Below are 25,505 nucleotides of genomic sequence, written 5' to 3'. Positions count from 1 at the left end.
ACAGCCTCGGAAATCGCGACATGATGAGGAAAGAATATTTTTAAAGAACTGGTTAAATTTTTTGTGAAATTATTTATCAGAAAGTAAGAAATAAAATAGATTAGAGAATCATTTGGCGTGCCTTTGAATGATACTCGAAATTGTGCACAGCACATGAGGCAAGGCTGTTGTTTCTCTAATCTGTTTTACATCTTACTTTCGGACAAATCATTATTCAGAACCGTTCTTTTATTTTTTCAACTTTTTTTTACTTTCAAGTTCCGTTCGGAAAGCATGAAATATAATATACCGTATCTCAATATCGATAGGTATTTTAGTATTGTTAAAATCAAGAGAAAGCAAAAAAGTTTCAATTTATACTGTAATCTGATATTTAATTCAGTTTTTCATCATGAAAGGGAGAATTCCACAATTCCTACCCCAATGTAACTTCTTATGAACAAAATAGCTTCGCCCTGAAGAGATGAACTTTTCAATATATGATTTACATTGCTAGTAGCCGTTGCTCGTGAAATATTTCAATTTTGCCGCAAATCTCTAAGTTTTACTTTATTACTCTGCTCACCTCCAGGCAATTAAATATCTTTTAATAAAACTAGAGCCCGTGGTAGTCAGTTTGGTACTCTGTTTCTTTATTTCCTACTTTTCATATGGCTCTGAAAATTCGGGCAGCAATTTTTCCTCAAATCACCAGTTACATTTTTGTTAATTACCCTGATTACTTTCAATCAAATATAGCCATTTTTGTAAAACAAGGCCTCACTCTGATCAATTTGATACCCTATTGCTCTATTTCCCACTTTCGTATAGATGTGAAAATTTGGCCTTATTTTCTGGACAGTTTGTATATACAGGGTGTTTCAAAAATGACCGGTATATTTGAAACGGCAATAAAAACTAAACGAGCAGCGATAGAAATACACCGTTTGTTGCAATATGCTTGGGACAACAGTACATTTTCAGGCAGACAAACTTTCGAAATTACAGTAGTTACAATTTTCAACAACAGATGGCGCTGCGGTCTGGGAAACTCTATAGTACGATATTTTCCACATATCCACCATGCGTAGCAATAATATGGCGTAGTCTCTGAATGAAATTACCCGAAACCTTTGCCAACGTGTCTGGCGGAATGGCTTCACATGCAGATGAGATGTACTGCTTCAGCTGTTCAATTGTTTCTGGATTCTGGCGGTAAACCTGGTCTTTCAAGTGTCCCCACAGAAAGAAGTCACAGGGGTTCATGTCTGGCGAATAGGGAGGCCAATCCACGCCGCCTCCTGCATGTTTCGGATAGCCCAAAGCAATCACACGATCATCGAAATATTCATTCAGGAAATTAAAGACGTCGGCCGTGCGATGTGGCCGGGCACCATCTTGCATAAACCACGAGGTGTTCGCAGTGTCGTCTAAGGCAGTTTGTACCGCCACAAATTCACGAAGAATGTCCAGATAGCGTGATGCAGTAATCGTTTCGGATCTGAAAAATGGGCCACTGATTCCTTTGGAAGAAATGGCGGCCCAGACCAGTACTTTTTGAGGATGCAGGGACGATGGGACTGCAACATGGGGCTTTTCAGTTCCCCGTATGCGCCAGTTCTGTTTATTGACGAAGCCGTCCAGGTAAAAATAAGCTTCGTCAGTAAACCAAATGCTGCCCACATGCATATCGCCGTCATCAATCCTGTGCACTATATTGTTAGCGAATGTCTCTCGTGCAGCAATGGTAGTGGCGCTGAGGGGTTGCCGCGTTTGAATTTTGTATGGATAGAGGTGTAAACTCTGGCGCATGAGACGATACGTGGACGTTGGCGTCATTTGGACCGCAGCTGCAACACGGCGAACGGAAACCCGAGGCCGCTGTTGGATCACCTGCTGCACTAGCTGCGCGTTGCCCTCTGTGGTTGCCGTACGCGGTCGCCCTACCTTTCCAGCACGTTCATCCGTCACGTTCCCAGTCCGTTGAAATGTTTCAAACAGATCCTTTATTGTATCGCTTTTCGGTCCTTTGGTTACATTAAACCTCCGTTGAAAACTTCGTCTTGTTGCAACAACACTGTGTTCTAGGCGGTGGAATTCCAACACCAGAAAAATCCTCTGTTCTAAGGAATAAACCATGTTGTCTACAGCACACTTGCACGTTGTGAACAGCACACGCTTACAGCAGAAAGACGACGTACAGAATGGCGCACCCACAGACTGCGTTGTCTTCTATATCTTTCACATCACTTGCAGCGCCATCTGTTGTTGAAAATTGTAACTACTGTAATTTCGAAAGTTTGTCCGCCTGAAAATGTACTGTTGTCCCAAGCATATTGCAACAAACGGTGTATTTCTATCACTGCTCGTTTAGTTTTTATTGCCGTTTCAAATATACCGGTCATTTTTGAAACACCCTGTAAAAGCTCAGTAGCGTTGGGGACTGCTAACAACTGGCTAATCAATGGACTACTGTTTCGATTCTCGCTATGGGCTGTTTCATACACCATATAAATATAAAATTCATTAAATACAAACCGAAGGTCCCCTTTCCTCTGTTGGATAACTATGGTTCCCTCTACGGAACTCAGGTTACATGTGAAAGTGCACTTGAATTTCCTAATCTTGCCAGTGTGAAGTAAGTCCTAAATTAAACAAAAACTCAGTACGTTATCTCATTGCAGGTGCTGACTACGAGCCGGTGTGACAAATTTCTGCAACATGCCGCCACACCAGTGCATCGCTGTTAAAGTATGCACTCTCTTCGCTGTCACAGGTAAGACCCTCATCTGCTTGTGATGTCTGTAGAATAGAGGGTAGTACCAATCTGTCCCGGTAGAAGTACAATACAAATTACATATCGTTACTAGAATGTAGACTATACAAAATTCTGTCGAAATTGGACCATCTTGCACTTCGTTTCCTATTTTGGTCGTAGAAAAAATTTACACACTTGTCACACACAATGGGAGAGAAGTGTTAACAGAGAAAACAGGCCCAGTAAGGCACCTCATCGTTGCTTAGTTTAAATGATGGGATGAACTTTAAATACGAACAGTTTCATGGTGTTAACTAAGATGTTGTTGCATCTACATCTCAAACCACCTTACAGTGTGTGGCAGAAGGTATTTCTGATATATCCACATCTCCTGACCTTCCTGAGCTTCCATTTTCCACTCATGAATAGTGCATGCGATGGACAGCTGTTAGCTCAAATTTTCATGATTTTTTTCATTCTCATCATTGCTTCAGATCTTACGTTTTTTATTCATGAGTAGTCTGCGCCATTAGCAGCTGTCAGCAGATATACATATGAGCTCAAATGTTTCTGATATTTGAGTTGCGACAATTTTTTGGGCCTTAGCTTTTTCATTCATAAATAGTGCATGGGACAAATGGCTGTTAGACAGTAACCTCTATGTGATGGACTAGATCTCTCTGGTGGCATCTGCGCCAAGAGTTTGTTCAGTACTTACAAAATGCCTTCACATATGTTACATGTCAAAATTCCCCATTGCATCTCCTCTATTTCCCTACCAAACCAACCTGCTACAAGTTCCAGGCATTACCAATACCCAAGAATCGGTCAGATGATTGATCAGTAAGCAACTTCTTTTGTGGATGGATCGCATTTCCGAAAGATTCTCCAAGTGAATCTCAGTGTGGCATGTGCTTTTCCTACTATATGTTTTATGAGGTCGTTGCAGTTTAAGTCGCTCTGGATGGTTTCACTGGATTTCACGCGATTCTTTTGGATGCTGATAACGCCATCTCACAAGAGTATGTGCATCTCTGTGTCCTTCACTGTGAATGCTCAACATCTCATGTTGTTCAATGCCCCTTACATACCTTAACATTCTAATAACAACATTAAACACGAATAACACTAATGCACTCACAGAGAATTGCAGCTCTAATCATTTATTTACCCGTTGGTATGTGCACGTAGTAAGTTACATTAACATATCACCACGTCTTCTGTATGCTTCACTTCTGATGTCAGCCAGTGTATACTGTAATTGATGGAATTAATGAAGATCAGTTGAAAGAAATGCACTGAACTGAAATAATTGTAATATGTGTCACATCAGAACACAAGTCCTATATTTGAATTGCTGTGTCTAGGCAACCATTCATGAAATGCTATCTCACTGATCATGCATAAGCCAGTGTTGTAGGTAGATCAGATTAAATGTACAGGGTTATTACAAATGATTGAAGCGATTTCACAGCTCTACAATAACTTTATTATTTGAGATATTTTCACAATGCTTTGCACACACATACAAAAACTCAAAAAGTTGTTTTAGGCATTCACAAATGTTCGATATGTGCCCCTTTAGTGATTCGGCAGACGACAAGCCGATAATCAAGTTCCTCCCACACTCGGCGAAGCATGTCCCTATCAATGAGTTCGAAAACATCGTTGATGCGAGCTCGCGGTTCTGGCACGTTTCTTGGTAGAGGAGGTTTAAACACTGAATCTTTCGCATAACCCCACAGAAAGAAATCACATGGGGTTAAGTCGGGAGAGCGTGGAGGCCATGACATGAATTGCTGATCATGATCTCCACCACGACCGATCCATCGGTTTTCCAATCTCCTGTTTAAGAAATGCCGAACATGATGATGGAAGTACGGTGGAGCACCATCCTGTTGAAAGATGAAGTCGGTCTCCAGTTGTGGCATGAGCCAATTTTCCAGCATGTCCAGATACACGTGTCCTGTAACGTTTTTTTCGCAGAAGAAAAAGGGGCCGTAAACTTTAAACCGTGAGATTGCACAAAACACGTTAACTTTTGGTGAATTGCGAATTTGCTGCATGAATGCGTGAGGATTCTCTACCGCCCAGATTCGCACATTGTGTCTGTTCACTTCGCTATTAAGAAAAAATGTTGCTTCATCACTGAAAACAAGTTTCGCACTGAACGCATCCTCTTCCATGAGCTGTTGCAACCGCGCCGAAAATTCAAAGCGTTTGACTTTGTCATCGGGTGTCAGGGCTTGTAGCAATTGTAAACGGTAAGGATTCTGCTTTAGCCTTTTCCGTAAGATTTTCCAAACCGTCAGCAGTGGTACGTTTAGCTCCCTGCTTGCTTTATTCGTCGACTTCCGCGGGCTACGCGTGAAACTTGCCCGCACGCGTTCAACCGTTTCTTCGCTCACTGCAGGCCGACCCGTTGATTTCCCCTTACAGAGGCATCCAGAAGCTTTAAACTGCGCATACCATCGCCGAATGGAGTTAGCAGTTGGTGGATCTTTGTTGAACTTCGTCCTGAAGTGTCGTTGCACTGTTATGACTGACTGATGTGAGTGCATTTCAAGCACGACATACGCTTTCTCGGCTCCTGTCGCCATTTTGTCTCACTGTGCTCTCGAGCGCTCTGGCGGCAGAAATCTGAAGTGCGGCTTCAGCCGAACAAAACTTTATGAGTTTTTTGAATTTATGAAATCGCTTCAATCATTTGTAATAGCCCTGTACTTTTCGTTCCTTATACTGTAGTTAGAAAATGTTCAAGAATATAGAACTTGTCATAAAATGAGAATATATACTACATATTTACAAAGAAAAGGAGATACGCTAATGTCCATTCCATAGTTCTTAAGTTAAATAGTCCATATGGATATGGAGTGTGAATGCGTTCAGCTCCATTATAAGATTTGTTTTTCTGTATTTTCAGCTATAATAATAGTGTTCTACTTCGATTTAAAACTGACACCATAACTCACAAAAGAAACATTAATATATGTATTCAGTAATCAGCTTAAAATGTTGTAGATAGATCAGATTAAATATACTTTTCATTCCTTATACTGTAGCTAGAAAATGTTCAAGAATATAGAACTTGTCATAAAATCAGAATAAATACTATATTTACAAAGAAAAGGAGATACGCTAATGTCCCTCCCATAGTTCTTAAGTTAAATAGTGTATGTGGATGTAGAATAAGTCAAAAAGTCTTGAATATAGTTTCATTTAAGAGGTAATAAACTTGTCAGAAAAGATGTAAATATATACAATACCCTGAGGAGTACGTGAGAATTCTAAGACTATTGTAGCCACACATTATCTGAGAGAAAAATTCGTTTACAACATATTACATTGATCAAATTACTGGCCTGAAGATGCACAGAAGTTATATTTTACAAAATACTCACATTACATGATACTGTTAATAATATAAACACATCAGTCCATTGTACTAAGATATTCATCAATGTAAAAGAAGGAGTTTAGGCCCTACTTAAACTGAACTTTATTAGCAGTTAAATTTTTTATGGCTGCAGGAAAATTATCAAAAATGTGTGTTCCTGAACAATGGAGGCTTTTCTGGAGCAAAGTAAGCGAGTTTAAATCTCTGTGATGTTTATTCTTACTTTAAGTCTTTAATTTCATAAGGATGTGTATTGTTTATGACAAATTTCATTACGGAACAGATGTATTAGGAATGAATAATTAGTATCTCCACGTTCTTGAAACAAGTCTTTTCAAGAGGGTTTCGAGTTAACACCACAACTAATTCACGTTACAAGCTTCTGAACTCGGGAAACTTTGGTTTTGCTGATGAGTAAGCCTAAAAATGGATCCCATGTGACAATATGGAATCAGTTTATCACCTATGTCTCACAACATTTCGCACTTCAGATAAAGTTTTGCTTAGGGACATGAGTATTTCTGTTGTATGCTCCTCCAAACTGAATTTTTTTATCAGCTAGCAGTCCCAAAAATTTTAAACTTACAACCTCTTCTATCTGCCTCTTATCATATTTTAGATATACACTGTGAGGAACTCTCTTGTAGATTCTAAACTCATGTAGTCTGTATTTTCAAAGTTCTGCCATAATAAAATGGCTAAGAACCATTAATAGATGTCTGTGAAAATTCCATTAACCTCTATTTCTAAAACTATACTTCATTTTCCAATTATTGCAATGTTGCTAAAGGCACTGAAAACTACTATGGTGAACCAACACTGCAAAACAATACATTAATTCCTATTGGAATATTTTAGTGCAGAGGCCATATTTCAGTTTTGGAATTAGAATTTTTCAGTGATTATTGGTGGTATAGTAGCTGAAAGAGTTCTGGCACAGTCTACATTGTTGCCAGATCACCCTTCCTACCGTGACACCACCCATGACATCATCCAGTCTTACCGGATGTCCCCCTCCCCAATCCCCCTGACACAAACAAATTGTCCTATGTATGAAATAGCAGGGACTTCAGAATTGTGGGAATTTGAGAAAAAATTGAGGGACTCTGGGGTCACTGTGGAAGTAAGGTAATTGTCCTAAGTGTAAACTGGCGGGAAATTCAAGATAAGTCTTTGTCCTGTTGGTTGAAAATTCAAGAGGGTTGATCACGCGATATGGTGCAATCTATGGTGTCATAATTCACTATGACGATACGCAATGGCACACCCTGATACATTGTTGCAGCTCTATCACGTCAATCCAAGATGGCCACCCAGATGATAGAGCAGAGGTACAAATGCATCTCAGTGACATCAAGATCGAAGATGGCGATCGAAGATAGCTGATCAGGAATACTGGCGCATCTCTGTGATGTCAGAATCCAAGATGGCGATCAGAAATAGTGACCAGGCATGGTGATGCAGCTTTATGACGTCAGAAACCGATATGGAGACCCACGGTGGCCGTTCTGGGGATAATGAAACAGCCTCTGCGCTAGTCAGATTTCGTGTTTTATAAATTTTGGAATACGAGGGCGTCCTGAAAACCTGCATCTCTGCATTTTTTTATGTGAAACCTCTTAAATATTTTAAAATAGGACAATCCTTATTAACATTCTACATCTTTATTCTTTCCATATGTTTATTTCGCAGCATAGTGACGATGGTAGCGAACACATTTCTCCCAGAGAGAGACCAGTTTGTCGATATTGTGACTGTAGAATGGATGTTGACAGTGCCACAACCTCACCTCTGCTTACTCTGCTTCATCACTATCAAAGTGAAATCCTCAAAGCCAGCCGGAGTGGCCGAGCGGTTCTAGGCGCTTCAGTCTGGAACCGCGCGACCGCTATGGTCGCAGGTTCGATCCTGCCTCCGGCATGGATGTGTGTGATATCCTTAGGTTAGTTAGGTATAAGTAGTTCTAAGTTCTAGGGGACTGATAACCTCAGAAGTTAAGTCCCATAGCGCTCAGAGCCATTTGAACCATTTTTTGAAATCCTCAAAGTTTGGAAACAAATGAAAGTAATTCAGGACTGTATGGAGGAAGGCGTCCGATTGTTGCAGATGCTGTGTGTGATGTGGCGTTGTTGTGCTGAATGAGAGGGTGATCCATGTGTGCACAAATTCTTTGAACTCCTAAGTCGTTTACAGCACTCTGTTTGCCATGCACTGACATGGTTATGTACACAATGCCATTTTACAGCCACATGGGGTAGCCGCACTGTCAGGGGCGCCTTGCCACAGTTCACGCAGCTGCCCCGTTCGATGTTTGAGTTCTCCCTCGGGAATAGGTCTGCGTGTTGTTCTTAGCTTAGCTTCTGGTTAGTTTAAGTTAGGTTAAGTAGTGTGTAAGCCTAGGGACCGATGACCTCAGCATTTTGGTCCCATAGGGACTTACCACCACCTACCGCCATGTTACACACTTTGACTTGAAGCCATCGAGCAGAAGAGGGTTGATGCTTGGGTCAGGGAAGTGGGAAAGCTGACCAATTAAAACGCATGTCACATAATACCCTAACTGATGTTGAGAACAATGTAATTATTTTCCAAAAATTATTATACCTTTTGTTGTCTGTCATGAAGCAGTTGTGATGATGTGTATGTTTCTGGTGCCAGATAGGTTGCGTCCGAGAACGACTGGAGTAAGTGTGTGTATAAAATCTCACTCTTGATATTGTCAACATTACTCCCATGTGTGGTGGTCTCATTGGTATCATACTGGGAAAATGCAGTCTACATAGGAGACCGCTAATAAAATAGCATTCAGAAAACTGATCAAGTGTTGGGAGTCCATACCAAATAGGGCCACCAGGCGATACTGAACGTTTACAAACAGGGCATCAATGGTCGTACATTTATTTGATACACGAGAGAGTGACAGGGAAACGCAAATCTGTGGAGACAAATGGCTGAAGATAGAGGCAAACTATCCCATGAAAGCATATGTAGTACGTTTGAAGAGCCAACTTTAATTGAAAAATCTAGGAATATATTATAACACGATACGAAATGAAATGAGCGTACGGCATTGTAGGCCGGGAGTCCCCCATTTGGGGAAGTTCGGCCGCCGAGGGCAAGTACTTATTGCATTCGACGCCACATTGGGCGACTTGGACGTCGGAGATGGAGATGAAACGAGTTTCACTGCAGTAGAAATAAAGAAAATGAGACTGGACAAATTACAGCACACAGAACCATTAAAGAAGCTATTTTCCCAGCGTTCCATGCACAAATGGAACGGGAAGAAATCCTCAATAAGTACAATGAGATGTACCCTCTGCCATACATTTTGCGGTGGTTAGTAGTGGTTTATAGAGTATGGATGCTAATCGCCTTGCCACAGTGGTAACACCGCTCCCCGTCAGGTCACGAAAGTTAAGAGCTGTCGGTCTGGGCTAGCACTTGGATGGGTGACCATCCGGGCTGCCGAGCGCTATTGGCAAGCGGGGAGCACTCAGCCCTTGTGAGGCAAGCTGAGGATGTACTTGACTTAGAAGCAGCGGCTCCGGTCTCTTACACTGACATAAGGCTGGGGGAGTGGTATACTGACCACATGCCCCTCCATATCCGCATCCAGTGACGCATTTGGGCTGAGGATGGCACGGCGGCCGGTCGGTTCCGTTGGGACTTCATGGACTGTTCAGGCAGAGTTTAGTTTTAGTTTGTAGAGTATGGATGTAGGTGGAGATACAGAACTCCATGTATGATGTGCAGGAAAGCACATAAACGAAACCAAGAGTGACCTTGAAGCAGCCATTCACAGCTCGTGTTTCAGGACTGCCGGCGGTGGCCACATCTCGAAACACAGACCAGACTGATATTTTCACCTGGTGAGGATCGTAGCGAACAGCTATGGTGCGGGCTGAATGTGAGAGTAGGTTCAAATGGCTCTGAGCACTATGGGACTTAACATCTGAGGTCATCAGTCCCCTTCAGAACTACTTAAACCTAGGTAACCTAAGGACATCACACACATCCATGCCCGAGGCAGGATTCGAACCTGCGACTGTAGCAGTTACGCGGTTCCGGACTGAAGTGCCTAGAACCGCTCGGCCACTCCGGCCGGTTGTGACAGTAGGAATCGGTGGGTTTGTTTCATCACCGATGGGCCATGGTGGAGAGATGCCAGCAATAAGTTGTCGGCATAAACGCAACATAAGCTACGCTTATCTGTATCAAATAAATAAAAACTAATACGTGCAGCTGAAGAGATAATTATTACAACGCATTAAGATTACTTGTCTGCCCGTCCACGAAGCCCTGCCGAATTCGAAGCTCTGTGCCAAGCGACGTGACTGGCCTCTGTGTTCAAAGTACTGTCTAACGACACGCCATGCACTACACAAGCAAATACAGGACTACTCAGCAGATGAAAACACTGACTACAGGGTCACTGAGCCATACGAGCGTTTGGCAACCCGCATGGTGATAAAAAAAACGCGAAAATTGCGTGTAACAAAAAAAATGGCTCTCAGCACTATGGGACTCAACATCTATGGTCATAAGTCCCCGAGAACTTAGAACTACTTAAACCTAACTAACCTAAGGACAGCACACAACAGCCAGCCATCACGAGGCAGAGAAAATCCCTGACCCCGCCGGGAATCGAACCCGGGAACCCGGGCGTGGGAAGCGAGAACGCGACCGCACGACCACGAGATGCGGGCTGCGTGTAACAGATAACCTCCAACAATATGCACAAGTTCATTCAAAATGGCAGAATCTCGCCTCCAGAAAATTATAAATGAAAAAAATTGGTACCAACCTCACGAAAATCACAACCAGAACAGACGGATACCACATCGCAATAATAAATGAAGAGACTGATACTCCACGTGAATAAAACCTATACAGAACAAATTGCTACCGCTGATAACATTATAGGTTTCTCCACAAACTTCCTATACAATAGGATTTTAATGCACAACAGATCCATGATCCCCAAAAGTTCGTGGCCCCTTCCTTTAACCCGCACAACACCAAGGGAGGGATGTACTTTATGCCTACCTTTTGAAAATATTATAATATAGTTACTTTATATGTTAAAATTTTGAAGAAAAATATTTATTGTTCTTAATGAACTCTTATACAAGGTTCTATAAATGCTTAAAAATTTTCAGTTAAGCTGTCCCCAAAAATTTAAGTGTACATAGTAGGTGTCACTTTCCACAATGAATGCTATTCAATATTTTCAGTTCCAAGACCTTACTGAAACATCAAAAACTCTACAAAAGGTATGTTGTGAGCAAAAGTAAGAAGAGTGAACGAAGTCTGCGCCTTTTAAAATACTTTTTGTGGCGGTCACAAAGTACCCCCAGCTTGGTAGTACATTTTACTGAAAATGCATTGAGTGTCAGTACTTCTTTGTAAGTATGTTCTTCTTATAAGCCAACAATTAAGGGATTTTGTTTTTTATTAACTTTTATTAGGGTGGCCATAAAGTACATCCTCCCATCCATCCCTTGATAATGCATAGTATGGAAAACGCATTGGTATTGCTTTAGTTAACAGTAGCGCTATCGCAAGGGGGAGATAGTGACCCGCACGAGACTAGCAAACCTGATATATTTCACAATAAAATACTAACTATGCCTGGCAGACAATAAGTTTCTGGAACTCAGAACAAATTTTAGGATTCTCTAGTGCCTTTGTTATTTTCACCAGATATGTGTGGGACGTCATGTCCTTAATTGCATTAGCTATGTTTATCTTTAGCAACGTTATTATCTATTCTTCTGTCCTAAATTACAGTGCTGGCTGATGAAGGACGCGTGCACGGAAGAGGAAACCCCAAAGTTCCTGGTGGTTATCGCTTGAGTGAACTAAGTAAGTACACTGTTCTACAGTAGAAGACTGCTCTCCACTCTCGTAGTAATCACCCTGCTATCCGTCATCATTCCACGAGCCCATCATTTAGATTAAGATTAATTTTAGAAGACACACTGAAAAAAGGTAAGCCTACATTCATAGAATTTGCAGATTTAGCAAAAGCTTTTACAGCGTTGCCTGGCTTTCTGAAGATAGTGGAGATAAAACATGGAATGCGAAAGTTTGTCTACAACTTGTACAGAAACAAGACTGCATGAAAGCAAAGTTTTTGAGAGAAGAGTGAGACTGGGTAGCAGCCTCACCACGGCGTTGTTCGTTCTGTAGATTAAGTAAGCAATAAATTGAATCGATGAGAAAAAAAGGAAAGGGGATTATAGTTCAAGGAGATGAAACAAAACCTACAAGTACAGTGTGTCGCACTCAAACTTCCCTGATTTCAAGAACCCAAGACAGAAAAACCACAGTAGGTACGACAATGAAAAATGCACCACATTATAGAGCATCTGAAAGAATTTATGTTCCCGCGTCACAAGTGCCAAGTATGGTCGCCAGAGTGCAGGATGGTCGCATGAAGTGAAAATGGCGACTCCACAGCAGCGCGCGCAAGCAGTAGTGTGGTTTGCAGAAACAAAATCGCCGATTACTGTGCGAAATTATCGTCGTGTGTATGAATGTGATCCACCTGATGCGAAAATAATTAAGCAATGGTACAGGAAGTTTGTGGCAACAGGAAGTGCTCTGAAACATTCTGGCAGTGTACGTTACGCAGTTTCAGAAGACACCAGACAAACGTTTTTCAGAAGCCCACGTAAGTCAATTCGTTAAGCATCTAGGCAACCTTATGTACCTCGATCAACATTGCATCGTTAGTTCACCACCGTCTTCGTATGTGTGCTTACAAAGTGCAAATTCTGCAACATCTGACGCCGAACGACATACCACGCCGACAACAATTTGCTGGGGATATGCTGCAGCATATTGATATGGATGCCAGCTTCGTGGAAAGATGTTTATACTCAGATGAGGCAACCTTTCATCTATCAGGAAGGGTTAATAGGCGTAATGTTCGGATTTGGGGTTCGCAAAATCCGCGCTTTGTCATTGAACATGTTCGTGATAGCCCTAAACTAAACGTCTGGTGCGTGATAATGCACGACAGGATTGTTGGACCGTTCTTCTTTGCGGAACAAACAGTGAATGGGTCAGTGTATCTGGACATGTTGGAGCAGATTATGTACCCTCAGATACAAGACTTGCAACCCAACATCATTTTTCAACTAGATGGAGCGTCATCGCATTGGTCAATGGCTGTTCAGAAGTTCCTGGATAGGAAATTTCCCAATAGTTGGATCGGACACGGAGGACCCACTGCCTGGCCATCACGTTCACCTGACGTTATGCCGCTTGATTTCTTCATGTGGGGATTCGTGATGGGCCGCGCGTATGCGACGAAAGTGGACAATATTGCTACGTTGCGAGATTGCATCACTAATGCTATTGCAACAATACCAGAGGAAATGGTACAAAGAACTTGGCAAGAAATTGAATATAGACTCGATATTCTTCGTGCTACAAATGGTTCACACGTAGAGATGTACTGGTGATAAACAGATAAATTCTTTGTCATGCTCTACAATGTGGTGCATTTTTCGTTATCGTATCTACTGTGGTTCTTTTTTCCTGGGTTTTTGAAACCAAGGAGGTTTGAATGTGACAGCTTGTATACAGGGCTGTCCATTGATTGTGACCGGGCCAAATATCTCACGAAATAAGTGTCAAACGAAAAAACTACAAAGAACGAAACTTGTCTAGCTTGAAGGGGAAACCAGATGGCGCTATGGTTGGCCCGCTAGATGGCGCTGCCATAGGTGAAACGGATATCAACAACGGTTTTTTTTAAAAGGGGACCCCCATGTTTTAGTACATATTCGTGCAGTACGTAAAGAAATAGGAATGTTTTAGTTGGACCACTTTTATCATTTTGTAATAGATGGCGCTGTGATAATCACAAACATATGGCTCACAATTTTAGATGAATGGTTGGTTTGTAACAGGTACGTTTTTTAAATTAAAATACACAACGTAGGTACCTTTGAACATTTTATTTCGGTTGTTCCAATGTGATACATGTACCTTTGTGAACTCATCATTTCTGAGAATGCATGCTGTTACAGCGTGATTACCTGTAAATACCACATTAATGCTATAAATGCTGAAAATGAAGCCCGTCAACCTCAATGCATTCGGCAATACGTGTAACGACATTCCTCTCAACAGCAAGTAGTTCGCCTTCCGTAATGTTCGCACATCCATTGACAATGCGATGACGCATGTTGTCAGGCGTTGTCGGTGGATCATGATAGCAAATATCCTTCAACTTTCCCTACAGAAAGAAATCCGGGGACGTCAGATCCGGTGAACGTACGGGCCATGGTATGGTGCTTCGACGACCAATCCACTTGTCATGAGATATGCTATTCAATACCGCTTCAACCGCACGTGAGCTATGTGCCGGACATCCATCATGTTGGAAGTACATCGCCATTCTGTCATGCAGTGAAACATCTTGTAGTAACGTCGGTAGAACATTACGTAGGAAATCACCATACATTGCACCATTTAGATTGCCATCGATAAAATTGGGGCCAATTATGCTTCCTCCCATAATGCCGCACCATACATAAACCCGCCAAGGTCGCTGATGTTCCACTTGTCGCAGCCATCGTGGATTTTCCGTTGCCCAATAGTGCATATTATGCCGGTTTACGTTACCGCTGTTAGTGAATGTGCTTTGTCGCTAAATACAGCACGTGCTTCTGCCATCGTCCCGTAATTTTCCTTGTGCCCAGTGGCAGAAGTGTACACGTCGTTCAAAGTCGTCGCCATGCAATTCCTGGTGCATAGAAATATGGTACGGGTGCAATCGATGTTGATGTAGCACTCTCCACACCGACGTTTTTGAGATTCCCGACTCGTGCGCAGTTTGTCTGCTACTGATGTGCGGTTTAGCCGCGACAGCAGCTAAAACACCTACTTGGGCATCTAAATTTGTTGCAGGTCGTGGTTGACGTTTCACACGGGGCTGAACACTTCCTGTTTCCTTAAATAACGTAACTATCCGGCGAACGGTCCGGACACTCGGATGATGTCGTCCAGGATACCGAGCAGCATACATAGCACACGCCCGTTGGGCATTTTGATCACAATAGCCATACATCAACGCGATGTCGACCTTTTCCGCAATTGGTAAATGGTCCATTTTAACACGGGTAATGTATCACGAAGCAAATATCGTCCGCACTGGTGGAATGTTACGTGATACCACGTACTTATACGTTTGTCACTATTACAGTGCCATCTATCACAAAGCAAAAAAAGTGGTCCAACTAAAACATTCATATGTCTTTACGTACTACACGAATGTGTAATAAAAATGGGGATTCCTATTTTTAAAAAACGCTGTTGATATCGGTTTGACCTATGGCAGTGCCACCTAGCGGGCCAACCATAGCGCCATCTGGTTTCCCCCTTCAAGCTAGACGAGTTTCGTTCTTTGTAGTTTTTTTCGTTTGATGCTTATTTCGTGAGATACTTGGCCCGGTCACTATCAATGGACGACCCCGTATGTACAAATGTGTGGCATCTTTTCTTTCGGACGTGTCAGAGACTACGTGGTATCTGCAGCTATGATACATATTATGTAGCAGGACATAGGTGGGGATTCCAGATAGGTGATGCTAGGTGGAAGTGTGAGTTGGCCAGGCACCATGCTCAGACAGTCCACGCAGTTGCGATAAACGCTGTTTCTGGGTGGTGCAGTGGTTAACGCAACTGCCTAATAAGCGGGAGGTCCCGGGTTCGAATCCCTGCCCAGCACACATTTTTACTCGTCGCCGCTGATTCCACATGAAGTGCCGATGCAGCAGACACCAATAGCCCCTGTGCTTACTGCCCCCATCCACCTCCAATTTACATAAGAACTACGTGGTTTGTCGGTGGCATCGTAATTAGGTCCTCGGAGTCTTTTGCAGAGGCATGCTTCAATAAAATCGTCTCGGTTTACAAGCCGCGTCATTTTGAATAAAGCACTCAAGCTTTCGACAGCTGTCTCCGCCATTGTCATCGGGAGTTGAAATCAGCGACTGCCAGTGGGCTGCTTGAATAAGCTGAAGCGCCAAAGAAACTGGTATAGGCACGCGTATTCAAATACACAGATATGTAAATAGGCAGAAGACGGCGCTGCAGTCGGCAACGCTTATATAAGACACCAAGCATCTGGCACAGTTGTTAGATCAGTTACTACTGCTAGAATGGCAGGTTATCAAGATTTAAGTGGACGTGATGTCATAGTCGGCGCAATAGCGATGGGACACAGCATCTCTGAGGTAGTGATGAAGTGTGGATTTTCCCATACGGTCATTTCGTCAGTGAAGTGTGAATATCAGAAGTCTGGTAAAACATCAAATCGCTGTGGCCGGAAAGAGATCCTGCAAGAAAGGGACCAACGATGACTGAAGATAATCGTTCAACGTGACAAAAGTGCAACCCTTCCGCAAACTGCTGCAGATTTTAATGCTGGGCCATCAACAAGTGTCAGCTTGCGAGCCATTCAACGAAACATCATCGATATGGGCTTTTGTAGCAGAATGACCACTCAAGTACCCTTCATGACTGTACAGCACAAAGCTTTTCACATCGCCTGGACCCGAAACACCGACATTGGACTGTTGATGACTGGAAACATGTTGCCTGGTCGGGCGAGTCTGGTTTCAAATGGTATCGAGCAGATGGACGTGTACGGGTATGGAGACACCCTCATGAATCCATGGACGCTGCATGTCAGCAGGGGACTGTTCAAGCAAGTGGAGGCTCTGTAATGGTGTGGGATGTGTGCAATTTGAGTCACATGGGAACCCTGATTTACGTCTTGATACAACAGACAGGTGACACAAGAATCCTGTCTGGTCACCTGCATACATTCATGTCCATTGTGCATTCCCACGGACTCGGGCAATTCCAGCAGGATAATGCAACACCCCACACGTCCAGAATTGCTACAGGGTGGGTTCAGGAACACTCGTCTGAGTTTAAACACTTTCGCTGGCCATCAGACACCCCAGGCATGAAGCATATCTGTGATGCCTTGCAATGTGCTGTTCACAAGAGATCTCCACTCCATCATACTCTTACGGAATTATGGACAGCCCGGTAGGTCAGTTCCCTCCAGCACTACTCAGACATTACTCGATTCCATGCCACGTCGTGCTCGCGGGAGCCCTACACGATATTAGGCACATGTACCAGTTTGTTCGGCTCTTCATTGTAGATGTAATGGCAGCGTCTGGAACCTTCCATGTAGGGTGGGAGTGGCGACTGCCAGTTGGGCAGCTCCTAGCGGCTCCATACCAGTGTGGGATGGAGTGATGTGCTACGCCAAGAATAAATGCAGATGATAAACGGATATTCAGTGGACAAATACATTATACTAGAACTGACATGTGATTACATTTTCACGCAATTTGGGTGCCTAGATCCTGAGAAATCATTACCCAGAACAACCACCTCTGGCCATAATAACGGCCTTGACACGCCTGGGCATTGAGTCAAACAGAGCTTGGATGGCGTGTACAGGTACAGCTGACCATGCAGCTTCAACACGATACCACAGTTCATCAAGAGAAGTGACAGTCGTATTGTGACGAGCCAGTTTCTCGGCCACCATTGACCAGACGTTTTCAATTAGTGACAGATCTGGAGAATGTGCTGGCCAGGGCAGCAGTCGAACATTTTCTATATCCAGAAAGGCCCGTACAGGATCTGCAACATGTGGTCGTGCATTATCCTGCTGAAATGTAGGGTTTCGCAGGAATCGAATGATGGGTAGAGCCACGGGTGGTAACGCATCTGAAATGCAACGTCCACTGTTCAAAGTGCCGTCAATGCGAACAAGAGGTGACCGAGACGTGTAACCAATGGCACCCCATACCATCACGCCGGGTGATACGCCAGTACGGCGATGACGAATACATGCTTCGAATGTGCGTTGACCGCGATGTCGCCAAACACGGATGCGACCATCATGATGCTGTAAACAGAACCTGGATTCGTCCGAAAAAATGACGTTATCCCATTCGTGCACCCAGATTCGTCGTTGAGTACACCATCGCAGGCGCCCCTGTCTGTGATGCAGCGTCAATGGTAAACGCAGCCATGGTCGCCGAGCTGATAGTCCATGCTGCTGCAAACGTCGTCGAACTGTTCGTGCAGATGGTTGTTGTCTTGTAAACGTCCCCATCTGTTGACTCAGGGATCGAGACGTTGCTGTACGATCCGTTACAGCCATGCGGATAAGATGCCTTTCATCTCGACTGCTGGTGATACGATGCCGTTGGGATCCAGCACGGCGTCCGTATTACCCTCCTGAACCCATGGATTCCATATTCTGCTAACAGCCATTGGATCTCGACCAACGCGAGCAGCAATGTCGCGATACGATAAACCGCAATTGCGATAGGCTACAATTCGACCTTTATCAAAGTCGGATACGTGATGGTACGCATTTCTCCTCCTTACACGGGGCATCACAACAACGTTTCACCAGGAAACGCCGGTCAACTGCTGTTTGTGTATGAGAAATCGGCTGGAAACTTTCCTCATGTCAGCACGTTGTAGGTGTCGCCACCGGCGCCAACCTTGTGTGAATGGTCTGAAAAGCTAATCATTTGCATATCACAGCATCTTCTTCGTGTCGGTTAAATTTCGCGTCTGTAGCACATCATCTTCGTGGTGTAGCAATTTTAATGGCCAGTAGTGTAATCTCGGGCATAAAATACAATTTGAAAAAACGAAAGTTTTATCTCTGACCACATAATACTCGGAGTCTGTTATGAAAGAAGCGTCCGAAATTTTATTGAGGCTTCGTAATTATGATCAGATTATGTTTGGTTTGTGGGGCGCTCAACTGCGCAGTCTTCAGCGGCCATACAAAGACCCAATTTTTACACTGTCTAATTTGTGCACAATCAAATCTAGCCACTGTCACGAATGATGATGATGGTGATGATGATAAAATGATGAGGACAACGCAAACACTCAGGCCTCGGGCAGAGAATATCCCCAATGCGGCCGAGAATCGAACGCGAGACCTCGTGATCCAGAGGCAGCAGCGCTAGCCATTAGTCCACGAGGTGCGGGCAATTGTATCAGAGACAGCTTTGGACAACAAGTGAACAGAATGGATAACATCTTGAAAATAGGTTGATAAACATCAAGGAAAGTAACACAAGTATAATTCATTTCTTCGTTCATCATTCTTCTGATTAGTTTGCTGCAGCCCATCTTAAATTCTCTCCTGGGCTAACGGTACTTCTCGGAACTACGTCTTCAATTACTTCCTTGATGTTTTACAATCTCTGTCTTTTCCTATAGTGTTTATCTTCTGCTGTTCACTCCAGTACCACGGAAAACAGATGGTATATCATCCTCTTCCTTCTTTTTATCAGTGTTTTCTATATATTCCTTTCCTCGCTCAAACTGCGGAGAACCTTCTGATTCCTTATCTTATCAGTCGACCTAATTTGCAAAATTCTTTCGTAGCAACACGTCTCAAAAGCTTTGATCATCTTCTTTTCCCATATTTTCATAAGCCATGGCTCACTTTCATACTATGCTGCATCCGAAGTTAAATTTTCTTCCTCCAATTAAAGCCAATGTTTGATAATAACAGACCTCTCTTGAACAGGAATTCCCTCTTTGCCTGTGTTAGTCTGTTTGTTTTTGTCCTCTTTGCTTTGCCTGTCAAATGTCTTATTGCTCCCAAGGTAACAGAAGTCCTTTTGCTTCCAAGGTAACAGAATTCCTTAAATTCATCTGCTTCGTGGTCCCCAATTTTGGTATTAAGTTGTCGCTAATTGCACTTCTTCTACTTCTCATTACTTTCGTCTTTCTTGGGTTTGCTCTCAGTCCATATGCTGATCTCATTATACTTTTCATTCCATTCAATAATCCCTGTAGTTTTTCTTCACTTTCAATGAGGATATTGACGTTATCACCGAATCTTATCACATACATCCTTTCATCTTGAATTTTCATTCCACCCTTGACTATTTCTTTTATTTCCTCTATTGCGTTTTCGGTGTGTAGACTGCACAGTAGAGCTGAAAAAGATATGATGTTTAACTCGAGAATTGCGTTCTCATTCATCCATTCTCACTGTTCTCTCCTGGCTCTTCTACATATTGTACACTATGCGTGTTTCTCTATAGCTTACTCCTATTTTCCTCAAAATTTCGAACATTCTGTACTATTTCTCAATCTCGAACGCTTTTTCCAGATTGAGAAATATTATGGAAATGTCTTGATCTTTCTTCGGTCTTGTTTCCACTATCAGGCGCAACACCGGAACTGCCTCTCTGGTGCGGTTCCTAAAGTCAAACTTATTGTCCTCCGACAGAATATGAATTTTCTTTTCCACTCTTCTGAATATTATTCTTGACAGCAACTTCACTGCATGAGATGTTAAGCTGATTGTTCGATAATTCTCGTACTTTCCTGTCCTTGCCATCTCCGGGATTGTGCGGACGATATTTTTCCGAAAGTCTGACGGAACGCCTTCCATATCTACTGCTTCTTCTTCTATCACGTCATCATACGGTTACTCTCCCTCATAGAGGGCTCGAGTGCTCTCTTTCCACCTAACCTCTCATTCCTCTGTGTTGAAACGTGGATTTCCCATGGCACTCATGATATTGACGCCCTTGCTTTTAATGTCACCGAAGGTTGTTTTGACTCTTCTGTATGGTGAATCTGTCCTTCCGATGACCATTCATTTTCCGATTTCTTCATATTTTTCCTGCTGCCACTTCGCCTTGGCTTCCCAGTTCTTCCTATTTATGTCATTCCAGAGGAATTTATATTCTTGTCTGTCTGTATTCCCCTGAACATTTTTGTACTTCCTTCTTTCGCCTATCAATTGAAGTATTTCATCTGTTACGTGAGGCTTCTTTGCAGTTAACTTTCTAATACCTCTGTTTATCTTCCCGACATTTATGGCACTTCTTTTTAAAGACATCGCTTCTCTTCAAGTGGAGTACCTACTATTGTATTGCTCACTGCAGTATCCACACCCTTTGCGAACTTCAAACTATTTCATAATTCATCAGCACTTTAGTATCACACTTCCTTTCGTACTGGTTCTTCGTGACGAGTCTCTTAAACTTTATCTACTCTTCATCATTGCTAAACTGTGATCCGAGTCTGTATCTGCTCCTGGGTATGCGTTACAATGCAGAATCTGATTTCAGAATCTTTGATCGGGATGAAGTCCAGGTGGAATCTTTCCGTATTTCCAGACCTTTCCAAACTATGTCTTTTGCTCGTGTGATTTTTGAACACTGTGTTCGCTATTACTAACTGAAATTTATTGCAGAACTCAATTAGTTGTTCTCCTGCCTCATTCCTACTGCCAAGCCCATACTCTCCTTTAAATCATACTTCTGTTTGTTCTCCTACAATAATATTCTAATCCCCCACGATTATTATGTTATCATCTCCCCTTTCATACTCAACGTCCCTTTCAGTACTCTCATATACACTGAAAAGCCCAGGAAACTGCTACACCTGCCTAATATCGTGTAGGGCCCCCGCGAGCACGCAGAAGTGCCGCCATACGACGTGGCATGGACTCGACTAACGTCTGAAGTAGTGCTGGAGAGAACTAGCTATGTATCCTCCAGGGCTGTCCATAAATCCATAAGAGTACGAGGGGGTCGAGATCTCTTCTGAATAGCACGTTGCAAGGCGTCCCAAATATGCTCAATAATGTTCATGTCTGGGAAGTTTGCTGTCCAGCGGAAGTGTTTAAAGTCTGAAGAGTGTTCCTGTAGCCACTCTGTAGCAATGCTGGACGTGTGGGGTGTCGCATTGTCCTGCTGGAAAGGCCAAGTCCTTCTGATTGCACAATTGACGTGAATCGATACAGATGATCAGCCAGGATGCTTACGTGCGTGTCACCTGTCAGAATCGTATGTAGACGTATCAGGGGTCTCATATCACTCCAACTGCACACGCCCCACATCATTACAGAGCCTCCACCCGCTTGAACAGTCCCCTGCTGACGCGCAGCGTCCGTGGATTCAAGAGGTTGTCTCCATACCCGTACACGTCCATCCGGTCGATACAATTCGAAACAAGACTTCTCCAACCAGGCAACACCTCTCTAGTTATCAACAGTCCAATGTCAGTGTTGACGGACCCAGGCGAGGCATAAAGCTTTGTGTCGTAGAATCATCGAGGGGTCACGAAAGGGCCTTTGGCTCTGAAAGCCCATAACGATGATATTTCGTTGAATGGTTTGCACGCTGACACTTGTTGATGGCCCAGCATTGAAATCTGCAGCAATTTGCAGAAAGGTTGTACTTCTATCAAGTTGAGCGATTCTCTTCAGTCGTCGTTGGTCCCATTCTTGTAGGATCTTCTTCCGGCTGCAGCGATATCGGAGATTTGATGTCCTATCGGATCCCTGATAGGCATTTAACTTGTAACAAGTTTTTGATAATACTCCTATCTAATTTGATATTACTTACTGATTATTGGCATGTATTACAGGGTGACTACTATTGAACTATGTGAAAAAAACCGTAAATTAGTTAGAGACTACAGTGTGCACACACTTTATGCAACATATAAACGTCACTATAGATATTCGGATTTAGGTTATGGCATGTTTCATATGCCTGCCGTCATTGGCGATGATGTGATGCAGACAAACAGTGTAAATCTGCATGACCCACTGAAGTGTCGGAATATCGCTGCTCTCGATGACCTCCCGAATGGCTGTTTTCAGCTCAGCAATGGTTTTGGGGTTATTGCTGTACATCTTGTCTTGAATATAGCCCCACAAAAGGAGTCGCATGTGTTCAGATACGGAGACAGTGCCAGCCAATGGAGGGCCATGCCAGTGGCCTCTGCGTAGCCCGGAGCCAGAAATGCGATTCCCAAAGCGCTCCTCCAGGACTTCAAACGCACTCTTGCTTCGATTGGGTGAAGCTCCATCTTGCATGAACCACATCTTGTCGAAATCAGGGTCAGTTTTGATAATGGGGATGAAACCATCTCCCAAAATCTTCACATACTGTTTGGCAGTCACTGCGCTGTCAAGGAATGTCGCACCCATTAGTTGGTGACTGGAAATGTTGAGGATGGGGAGACTTCTCAGTCCCCGCAATGGCCTCATTTTGCTTATTGACGATCCCATCCAAATGAAAATAGGCTTCACCGCTCAACCAAACCATATTCACATACTAATTCACATCATGCCCCGCGGCCAACCATGCAGTTTGAACTTCCTAATACGAACCGTTCAGAAGCTATGACGATTTTATTTCATATCGTTTAATAATTGTCACCCTCTGTAATAATAATACAGGGTGATTCAAAAAGAATACCACAACTTTAAAAATGTGTATTTAATGAAAGAAACATAATATAACCTTCTGTTATACATCATTACAAAGAGTATTTAAAAAGGTTTTTTTTTTTCACTCAAAAACAAGTTCAGAGATGTTCAATATGGCCCCCTCCAGACACACGAGTATTATCAACCCAATACTCCAACTCGTTCCACACTCTCTGTAGCATATCAGGCGTAACAGTTTGGATAGCTGCTGTTATTTCTCGTTTCAAATCATCAATGGTGGCTGGGAGAGGTGCCCGAACCACCATATCCTTAACATACCCCCATAAGAAAAAATCGCAGGGGTAAGATCAGGGCTTCTTGGAGGCCAGTGATGAAGTGCTCTGTCACGGGCTGCCTCGCGGCAGACAGTGCTTGAACCAATTTCAGACGATAAGGTTTCATAACTAACCTTTTTCGTAGGACTCTCCATACAGTTGATTGTGGAATTTGCAGCTCTCTGCTAGCTCTGCGAGTCGATTTTCCTGGGCTGCGAACAAATGCTTGCTGGATGCGTGCTACATTTTCATCACTCGTTCTCGGCCGTCCAGAACTTTTCCCTTTGCACAAACACCCATTCTCTGTAAACTGTTTATACCAACGTTTAATACACCACCTATCAGGAGGTTTAACACCATACTTCGTTCGAAATGCACGCTGAACAACTGTCGTCGATTCACTTCTGCCGTACTCAATAACACAAAAAGCTTTCTGTTGAGCGGTCGCCATCTTAGCATCAACTGACGCTGACGCCTAGTCAACAGCGCCTCAAGCGAACAAATGTACAACTAAATGAAACTTTATAGCTCCCTTAATTCGCCGACAGATAGTGCTTAGCTCTGCCTTTTGTCGTTGCAGAGTTTTAAATTCCTAAAGTTGTGGTATTCTTTTTGAATCACCCTGTATAGCATATAGAAATTAAATATAGTATTGAAAAGATTTTCTCGGTTGCAATACTTTTAAATTTCAACAAAATATTTGTTCCTAGGCACATACCTATGTCATATATTGGACCATGTTTTCTCATTTGGAAAAATCTTAATTTTTCTGGATAATTTTTGTAACTTGTTCTTAAATAGGAAAAAAAATTTCTAATGTACTGCAAAATGCTATGTATTTGGGCATGAACCAGCTTCTGGCTTCTTAGACCATCGTTAGGTGACAACTGAATGTCGCAAATACAGATATTCAGTGGTTATAATTGGTCTGATGGTGTTTCGAGTGCAGCAGTGTGGGCTGTATACATCATAGGACACTGAAACATTGTAGGTAGCTGCATGTTCACTAATCGGGGGACTCACATAGTATTCTGAAGAAAGTAATAGTTCACTTTTCAGCCATTAGGTGAAAATACGGCACTGCAAGGAGTCAGAATGTAAGATGTTTCCTGTTTTGACAGCAGTATGGAGTACGTCACTCGGCGATATTTGTTGATTTCTTTTGTGAAGTGATTGTGGGTGCAAAAGGGTTAAGAGGGTTGACGTTTTCCGTACGAAACGCAATAGCTAGTGAGAGGAAAACCTGTTCAGTGATGGTAAAGCTATTTTACCAGAACGGCAGCATTAGCCTCGTGGGGATATCGCCGACAGAAACAGCTGCGAAGAGACCCCTTTCTTAACAAATGGGCTACAGAAGACGATCAAGAAATTTGGAGGAACAGGTGATTTAGTTGGTGCAGCAGGGCGAGGGAGGTGGCTTATTCCAATGGCACTTGTTGTTGGAGCTGCTGTAGCTACAGCCGAACGTGCAGCACATGCTGCAGATCCTGCAGCCACTAATTGAGATGTGACAGGGGATTGTCTGTCCACTGGACAACGGTTCAAAAGATTTTGGGGGCATTTTACACTGGTATTCCTACAAGATTGAGAACATGCACCAAATGGAGCCCTAAGATGGGCTACATCGCTGTGAATTTGTCCTTTGTTTGTTTGGCACCCAATGAAATGAATGACATACACTACTGGCCATTAAAATTGGTACACCAAGAAGAAATGCAGATGATAAATGGGTATTCATTGGACAAATATATTATACTAGAACTGACATGT

The 25,505-nt window shown here is 43.0% G+C and overlaps 1 protein-coding gene across 1 annotated transcript in view; it reads left to right on the top strand.

Moving 5' to 3' along the window:
- The first annotated feature begins 2,700 nt into the window (after positions 1-2,700).
- Positions 2,701-25,505, top strand: part of LOC124552370 (carbonic anhydrase 1-like) — a 120,460-nt gene continuing 97,655 nt past the window's right edge. Inside the window, exons 1-2 of the mRNA XM_047126635.1 lie at positions 2,701-2,755; positions 11,928-12,002. Of these exons, the coding sequence (XP_046982591.1) occupies positions 2,701-2,755; positions 11,928-12,002 (130 nt within the window). The remainder of the gene's footprint in view (positions 2,756-11,927; positions 12,003-25,505) is intronic.

This window comes from Schistocerca americana, chromosome 10, assembly GCF_021461395.2.
Source record: "Schistocerca americana isolate TAMUIC-IGC-003095 chromosome 10, iqSchAmer2.1, whole genome shotgun sequence".
Taxonomy (NCBI): Eukaryota; Metazoa; Arthropoda; class Insecta; order Orthoptera; family Acrididae; genus Schistocerca; species Schistocerca americana.
This window is presented reverse-complemented; position numbering and strand designations above follow the sequence as displayed.